Below are 8,198 nucleotides of genomic sequence, written 5' to 3'. Positions count from 1 at the left end.
CGTATGATTGAGGCCCATATGGTACCCAAGTGACATATACACCAACTTCAGTAGACAACCCTGCACCACCATTAGGCCATAGGCACGGGCGCACAGCCAAGCACTTCTGATTTAGGCCCATATGGTACCCAAGTAAGCTAGTAAGGTGTGTGTACAATTCACCGGACAGAGCCCGCCATCCCAATCCAATTGCTTTAACACGGGTCCTTAACGAATCCAAGATAGGTGGACAACCGTTTCACTAGCTCAGTCCAAATTAATAGATTTGATAAACATCATTGTTTGAGTTGCAGTCTTTCTTTTTAACAATGATAATCTAATTCTAGACCAACTTCAACCTACCTCACTAGAAATACTATTAATAACAGATGATTCAAACCGATGACATCTACAATATAAACACCAAACTAAACCGAATTACTCTCAAGTTTTTGAAAATTCTTTTGGGTTTAGGGGTTTTCATGCAATTAAGAGAGTCAATAACAGTCTATTTGTTTGACAATTTCATATTCCTAAATGATCACTAACCCACAACCTTAAATAGAAAGAAAAGAGAGAGAGAATAAAGAAGAAAAGAACACAATGTTGATACTTCTCTTTCTCTCTCTAAAGTTACAAAGATCCATCAGCATTAGTACTACTACTCCCTCCTCTTCTGCCTGCAGTTGTATTCTTCAATATCTGCAAAGACAATAACAACACATTCTTTATTAGTTTCAAATTCAATCGAAGTTCTTATAGTAATGGGTCTCAATAACATCTCCATTTATATAATGAGGAAGAATGATACCACGGATTGTCTCGAAACAACTATAAAATGCTAGTACAGATGCAAATTAACAAAAGGGGAAGAAAAACTACTTCAAATCTAGTTGATCAACTTAAACTCTAGGTTCTTAATTGAATAGTTTCGTTAGTTGCATATATGCAATTCTTATAAGAGTTGCTTGCTCAAGCACGATACTTTTCTCACTAACGGAGTAATCTTGATCTTCAGCAACTGCTTGATTTAAACAATTGAATTAAAATCTTGGGCTTAAGTAAGTAAATCACAATTATAGAGAGCAGAACCCAAAAAGTGGACTACGTGTTGAAGTTGGGCTTATTAGTCGGTGTGAGGAAGTGGAACACAATGGGCACTATATATTCAAGATTGGCTTATCTTCTTGGTGACAAAAATGTACTACAAGAGTCCCTCGTACGGAAGTAGGTCCGACCCACATTAACAAGAGAGACCCACCATGTTTTAGAATTCAATGATTATGTTGCTTGTGCTAGATAGGTGGAGGTTCCTGTTTGGCCTTCAACACGAATCTTGTAGTCTAAGCCCACTGGGTACTCGATTCTGAATCTTGTTTAACTTAATATATTTGTACGAAAAAAATCAAACTGAATTTGAAGTATACTAAAGGTGAAGCCACAACTACTAATAGAATCTTCGGATCCATGATATACTAATATAATATGCTCTAAGAGTGAGGATTCAGTGATGACATCCTCAATCTGTGAACCATCACAAACTCGGAAAATTCCATAAGGGATCTGTAATTTGAAGGGGGTTAAACGTTGTTACGTCGGAACTAGGTGAACTTAGAAACAACGATATATAGTGTTTGATTGTCTATATCGTCCTCACAAAAATCCGTAGTTAAATCATCTTGTACTTTTCCCCTTTCTTTCTCTAGTACCCGTATTACTCTCCACTTTTTTAAAGTAAAACAAGTTCACATGGGTTCATAGTACACGAAAATAAGTAAATGTGGCAACCTTGTGGGGATTGGACATGATTAAAGTCATGAATGTGGTATACCTATTTAATCTTCATTATGATTATGACAATGACCTACCATGTTGAAGTGAAATTTCCAAAACGTACAACCTCCGTACAATATTTTATCTCAATCATTAGATTGTATTAGTTGAAAAAGATAATTAGGTTTCGTATTTCGTATGGTGGGATACGAAAAAAAAAAAACAACCCTATCTAACGGTCACTCTTCCGACACCTAATGTTGTATTTGTACAGACCTTGTCAAGTGTATTTTCGTAACGTTAAATAATAATAATACTATGATAAATGATGATGATAATGTCATATAAGAATATGGGTATGTCATGATAGTGATGGAAGATACATACTTGTCTAAGCATTTGATTCTCATTTTGCAAAGTTGAAAGCTTCTCCTCAAGTTCAGAATTCTTCTTTTCCAAGTCTTTAACTTTAACTTCCAGATCTGTTAAATAAGCTTTCTTTCTCTCTCTAGCTTGTTGAGCTGAAACTCTGTTCCTAAGCAACCTTTTTTCATTCCCAAAAACACCCCATATAAAAATATCAAATAACCAAAATGACAGTCATCGGAAACCCTAAAATTTAGCCGGAAAATGACAATTATATGCCGGAATCTTACATACCTTTTCAACCTTTTGTTTTCTTTATCAGCTGGACTTCTTCCTCTCTTTTTCAGAACCCCTCCTCCTTCTCCTGAAGCTTGAATCCTGTTCGGACCAATTTCTCCTCGACCGGAAATTGATGGACCTGCTCCTTCTCCTCCCATTTCCGGCACTCTCCTTATTTCATCATCACTTTCAGCTCCTTCAAAATCAAAATTCCCCACCCAGAAAAGAAAAATCAGTTCTCAACCTAAAATAAGTTAAGATCTGATTCTCAATCAAAAAAAACGTAAATCCAATTAAATATCTCAAATTCATCAAGGAAATTTAAGAGATAAAGTTCCCAATATCACAAAATAAAAAATCATTCTCGACAAACAGAGAAACAGATGGAAATTTAGCAGATTAAGTAAGATTTTCAACATTTTTTCCTAATCAAAACAAAACCCAGATCAGAAATTTGATTTTATTAAAAACCCATAGAGGAAATTGAAACTTTCAAGGTAGGTAAAATTTTTTGGGGAAATGCAAATTTCAAGGGAAAAAAAAGTTATTAGTACAGAGATGAAAGTAATTACCGTCTTTAATTTCAAGTTGAAAAGCAGAACTTGAAGATCTTTCACTACTAGATGGAAGAGAATTTGTAGCAAGAGAACTTGCAGGTTGATCTTGCATCTTTGATTCAAGTAGAGAGAGAAAGAGGGGATTTTGTTGTTTCCTGATTTTTTTTTTTTTGAGAGAGAAAAAGAGCGGGGGTTAATATTCTTACTGTTGTCGAAGAGGGTTTAAGGAAGCAATAATGATCGTTAGATTTGGAATGATCTAACGGTCATAAAGTATTAACCGTGGAAGATTGGAAGCCACAAGGTAATTTAAGAATCTAAAGGTTTTGAGAGGATGAGCGTGGGGAGATATTAGTCGTTGGATTAGGAGTAGATCTAGTTGAAGTATGGGTGGTGGACCATGGGTTTGGTGCATTGAATTTTGAAGGAGGAACATTCAATGTGGGGGAAGGTTTTAGAAGATTACATCATTTTTAAATGGTTATCTATTGAATGTGTGATTGTACTACCTAGTTTTTGGTGTTTGTGATGAACATTTTTTTTAAAGGAAATAGGCCTAATTTGCACAGCCAACACCAGTACGAATTTTGTTGTAATTCTGTACAATTATTGTTAGAAAAATGATAGAAGAAGGTACAAAAGTAGTTCTATTCTTGAACTAAATAGGAGTCAACTGTATTATCGAGAACGTAAAAAATCCATGAAGAGAGAAAGAGAGATAGTTGACTTGAAAATAGAGATCGTTGATTTCGTGTAAGTTTTACTAGGTTAGGAAAAAAGATTTTTGAGTCTAAGATCGGGGGTAATTAGTCATATATCAACTCCTAAATCAATAAATAAAATAAAACCAAAATAAACCGAAAATGTAAAATAAGTCAAAAAATTAACTATTTGGTGGGTCCCAATCCATGCAACAATCCTTTAATTTTCTCTCATTTTTATCCTTTCATAAATATTTTTTAACTATTGGTAAACCAAATGTTTCTTATGGTTGAGTTAATACAATTATTCTTATGAAAGAATATTTATGGTGAATATTCAATGTCAATCTTTATTTCCAAAACTTATATTTTTCTAAAGTAACCTACCAAATCAATGGTATTTACCTAAAACTAGTTTCTCTCTCCTCAAAAATGAGTTTCTCTTTCTGTAACTCTATGTTCTTTGAATTCAAGAATATATCACTACAAAAAACATAGCCATTTGGGACGGCAAATAACCGTCCCTAAAACCCCAAAACCGTCCCAAATAAAGTATCAGGGACGGTTTTTGTCTGTCCCTGACACTGGCGTCCCAAATAGTATTGGGGACAGATATAGGGACAGATGTGATCCGTCCCCCAGTATTAATTAGGGACAGTATTCATTTGTCCCTATAACTAACTATTATTTGGGACAGATATTAGCGGTCCCAAAACATTTAGGCAGAATTTTCAAATAATTTACTTTGGGATGGTTAATAGTTGTCCTTAAATTTTGGCAAAGTTTTTTAGAACTGATATTCTTAAGAAGAATTGTCCCTGATGCATTTCTCCTATAATAAATATCCGCGATAATACATTTACTTTTGAAACATAATATTATTTTTCAATTGTTTAATTTCAACAAAACAAGACAAAATCAAAGATATCTAAGACCCATTGATAATGAGCTCCAAACAATGACAATCAAAGTATTATGTTCATACCAAAAGATAATATATTTCATAGTAGTTTTATATACAAGTTATACCTCAACCAAAATATTCACTAACTAAAGCAATTAACAAATATTAACAAAAAAAATATTGAATATGTATCTAATCATGCTAATCACTTGAATCTCCATGATAAAATTCATCGCAAGCAACAAAACACGATACCCAATCTTCAATAACTTTGATGCAGTAGTTGGCAATGCCTTCAAATCAGTGATAATAATCAGTTCCTGTCAGATAACATATAACTAAGATTAAACATGTTACAAAAAGATAATCTCATACTTTGAACCACTTGAGATAATAACTTAGTTTTTGAAACACAAGCTAAAAATCTAGCATTTCCACCAAAAAAATAAGCAACTAAAATTAAATAAGAACTCCAACATTACCAGGAATAAAAATAGAAGTATGAAAAAGCCTACAACTATACACATAAGTTGTTGCAGTGCCGCAGCACATTCGTTAAGTAAATAGCACAATAAATTATTTTCCAAATAGCATTATGTGGTACATTTGTTTTTTTATATATATTTAGTAATCTATCTAAGGCAACTTAAGTAAATGTATGAGATTTTGACTTAAGCCACACTATTATTCATTTGTAGGTTGTTGAGGAAAACTTGGGAAGCTAAACCAGAATTTTATAAGTTAAACACCTCCACTTTCTAACTTGTATTCCTCCAAACACTCTAATGACACCTAAAACCAATTTAACACACCTCAATACAATTGAAAGACAATATATGCTTTGAAACAATGAAAACATAAGGAAGTCTTAGTTTCAAAATCGAACTTCGTTTCCCTTCCAAGAAACAAGTTCAGATATTTGTTTATGCTAAAGTTTTCGAGACTCAAGCATTGATCAATCCATGCATGAAACAATGTTCCAAGAGGCATGAATATCAAGTGAATTATATTTAATATCACAACTTGGGAACTGAAGATTGAATGCATATAGATGGTTAGAACAAAATTACTTGGTAAAAGTTCTTGGGCCTCGAGCATCCACACTGATTTTGTACCTGGTCAACATAGTTCTTTAGTAGTTGATTCCGAACCTCAGGAACTACTTGTTGCTTGAAGTAATTGATCATCGAGAAAAAACATTCCAAGATCAAAAAATCAGGGACTTGTATACATAGAGCACTCACGCGATAAAAAAGAAGTGTTATAGATGTATCTATAGTAAACATACCAAAACCTGCTCAGAATTCAAATAAGGGACTGCCTTTCCCTTACCATATTGAACCTAAGAACTCAAATAGTTAATGATTTTTCACAAATAAATACAAGAATATTGCAAACCTGAAATAAAATGCATAGTGAACCTTCGTCGCAATTCTTCTCGTGAATTCTTTCCTCGGCTACATGCTCCAAGTAGAGTGCTTAAATCACATTCGCAATCTGTAAGAAGTAAATTCTAATTATCCATCCCATCTATTGTTTTCATTAATTGTTAGTTAAAATCCAATAAGGGATATCGATCCCTTCTCTTTTTAAGTATTGTTTTCATCATTAGTTAGTTAGAACCTAATAAGGGATTTCTTTCAGGACCATAGCCCCTCCTATTTAATTTATGTTCAACTATCATAGTATATAAGTACTTATGGGAGAACCACACAACTTCAACACTAGCCAACAATGCAGATAAGAATGGAGACTCTTTGAACTCTTTTATTGTGACCTAATACATAAGCATATATTAGAGGCACTTGCAGTAACCAAAAAGAACCATGAAATAATCAATACAGAACATTGGCAACAAGCTGTAAATAAACATAATCAATTACAATCAGATAACCTTCTAGCAAGGAAAACCCTAAATATTTTTTCTGTCTTATATTAGAAATTAAGTTTATGATTTGAAAACCCTAGACAGTTTTATTTGATTGTTACTCATAATAAATATGGTTAGGAATAGAGAAAAGAAGATGAAGAAGAAATTTAATCATAGTAATACCTAAAGAAGCAGTCGATTTCTCTGGTGTGTTCAAGTCGATTTGCCCTTGTCGATTTCACTAGAATCATTCAATCGAAAATCTAAAAAATGGTTTGTGGTAGTAGTAAAACACGAAGAAAAAGAAGAAGATGGTGAGAAGACGAAGAAAAAGAACTCGGTCATTCAATCAGTAATCTGGAAAATAGTTTGTAACAATGGTAGAATAAGAAGAAGAAGATGATGAGAAGAAAAACAAAAAACCTAACCTGTTGTATGAAGATTGAGAATCATCACCATGGAGAAGAAGTCGGTTGTTATGGGACTTGCGAGAAGGAAAAAGGAGGAGAAATGAAAATTAGGGCCAAATTTAGGTAAAATTGTGCGCCAAAATTGAGCGCCTTTTTTTCGTTCCCGCTGCTTAAAATATTTTGATAAAATAAATTTATTTGTCCCTATTATAATTTTGTTAGGGACAAATAGTATAAAATTGTCCCTATTTTGATTTTATTGGGGACAGACATGAAAAAGTGTGTCCCTATTAGGCATTTTTTTTGTAGTGTATATTATTTTCAAAACTTATATTTGTCTAAAGTAACCTACCATATCAATGGATATTTACCTAAAACGAGATGTTCTCTATCAAAAACGAGTTTCTCTCTTTGTAACTCTATGTTCTTTGAACTTCAAGAAAGTATGAATTTGTGATTTACTTTTTATATCTACCTCGGTCCAATTAGACATCAAAAATTCGTATGTGATGTATGTCCAACTTAAATTGATCGTTAGAATCTATAAATCTCTATTAACACAATCTCTATTACTACAATCTTCTTAAAAAAATTATTTTATTCTAACAAAAACGTAAGTGTAACATTTTTTTTTTATCACTTTTTGGTAAAAAGTGAATGTTGAAATCTCTATCATTACAATCTTTTTCTCATAAAAAAGTTTTATAGAGTTAAATTGTTTTTGTTACATTTTCTGTATTCTAATTGCATTTTTTTTTACATTCTATTAGCATATGTTGAATGAATTTGTTACAGTAGGTTAAAAAGCAAATACTATTTTGCTAGCATCTTATTGATTCTAATAGCATTTTTTACATTCTATTAGCATTTGTTGAATGAATTTGTTACAGTAGGTTAAAAAGGAAATACTATTTTGCTAGTATCTTATTTTTTCTACTAAGGTTGTGTTTGATAGCAATCTGAGGAAAGAAAAAAAAATAGAGAAATTTTTACTCCGGGAAACTTGTACTATTTAGAGAGAGAACCTTTTGTACTGTTTACAGGGAGAGTTTTGTACTGTTTAAAGAGAGATATGTACTACTTAGAGAGAGAAGAACGTCAAATCAGGATTAGAGAAATTTTTACTCAAATGAAACCGGGGTAATAGAATTCCCCACTTTTGAAGAAAATGGGGAAAAAAAAGGTCACGTGCCTTTTTCTTTCCCTCTCCCTAAATAACCTACCAAACATTAGAAAATTAAGATTTAAGAGAAAATAATTCTCTTTTCTCTAGGAAAAAAAACGTATCAAACAAAACCTAACATTTTTTACATTCTACTAGCATCTGTTGAATGAATTTGATACAGTTGTTTAAAAGGC

General features: G+C 32.6%; 2 protein-coding genes across 2 annotated transcripts; both read right to left on the bottom strand.

The window, feature by feature from the left end:
* Nucleotides 1–242: 242 nt before the first annotated feature.
* Nucleotides 243–3,528, bottom strand: HY5 (Basic-leucine zipper (bZIP) transcription factor family protein). The gene is made up of 4 exons (XM_086638790.1): nt 2,970–3,528; nt 2,413–2,593; nt 2,140–2,296; nt 243–681 (listed from the first exon to the last, which is right to left on the bottom strand). Exons 1-4 carry the CDS (start codon nt 3,064–3,066, stop codon nt 613–615), a joined length of 504 nt encoding a protein of 167 aa, XP_086494916.1. The 5' UTR covers nt 3,067–3,528; the 3' UTR covers nt 243–612.
* Nucleotides 3,529–4,714: 1,186 nt separating this feature from the next.
* Nucleotides 4,715–6,908, bottom strand: LOC147539803 (uncharacterized). Its single transcript, XM_086643176.1, has 4 exons — nt 6,858–6,908; nt 5,958–6,056; nt 5,675–5,718; nt 4,715–4,879 (listed from the first exon to the last, which is right to left on the bottom strand). Exons 1-4 carry the CDS (start codon nt 6,886–6,888, stop codon nt 4,715–4,717), a joined length of 339 nt encoding a protein of 112 aa, XP_086499302.1. The 5' UTR covers nt 6,889–6,908.
* Between the last annotated feature and the right edge of the window lie 1,290 nt (nt 6,909–8,198).

Source organism: Eschscholzia californica, unplaced genomic scaffold (assembly GCF_041429995.1).
Source record: "Eschscholzia californica isolate CP2 unplaced genomic scaffold, dmEscCali1.0.p SCAF_5, whole genome shotgun sequence".
In the NCBI taxonomy this organism is placed as follows: domain Eukaryota; kingdom Viridiplantae; phylum Streptophyta; class Magnoliopsida; order Ranunculales; family Papaveraceae; genus Eschscholzia; species Eschscholzia californica.
The sequence above is the reverse complement of the archived record's forward strand: the minus strand, read 5'-3'. Positions and strand labels throughout refer to the sequence as shown.

Coding starts and splice junctions, on each gene's coding strand:
- HY5 (XM_086638790.1), bottom strand. CDS start 3,066: ATGCAAGATCAACCTGCAAGTTCTCTTGCTACAAATTCTCTTCCATCT. Junction 2,297..2,412: donor GAAAACAAAAGGTTGAAAAG/GTATGTAAGATT, acceptor GAATGAAAAAAG/GTTGCTTAGGAACAGAGTTT. Junction 682..2,139: donor AGAATCAAATGCTTAGACAA/GTATGTATCTTC, acceptor TTGTCTTTGCAG/ATATTGAAGAATACAACTGC.
- LOC147539803 (XM_086643176.1), bottom strand. CDS start 6,888: ATGGTGATGATTCTCAATCTTCATACAACAG. Junction 6,057..6,857: donor TCTCAATCTTCATACAACAG/GTTAGGTTTTTT, acceptor TACTTCTTACAG/ATTGCGAATGTGATTTAAGC. Junction 4,880..5,674: donor TAAAGAACTATGTTGACCAG/GTACAAAATCAG, acceptor GTTATCTGACAG/GAACTGATTATTATCACTGA.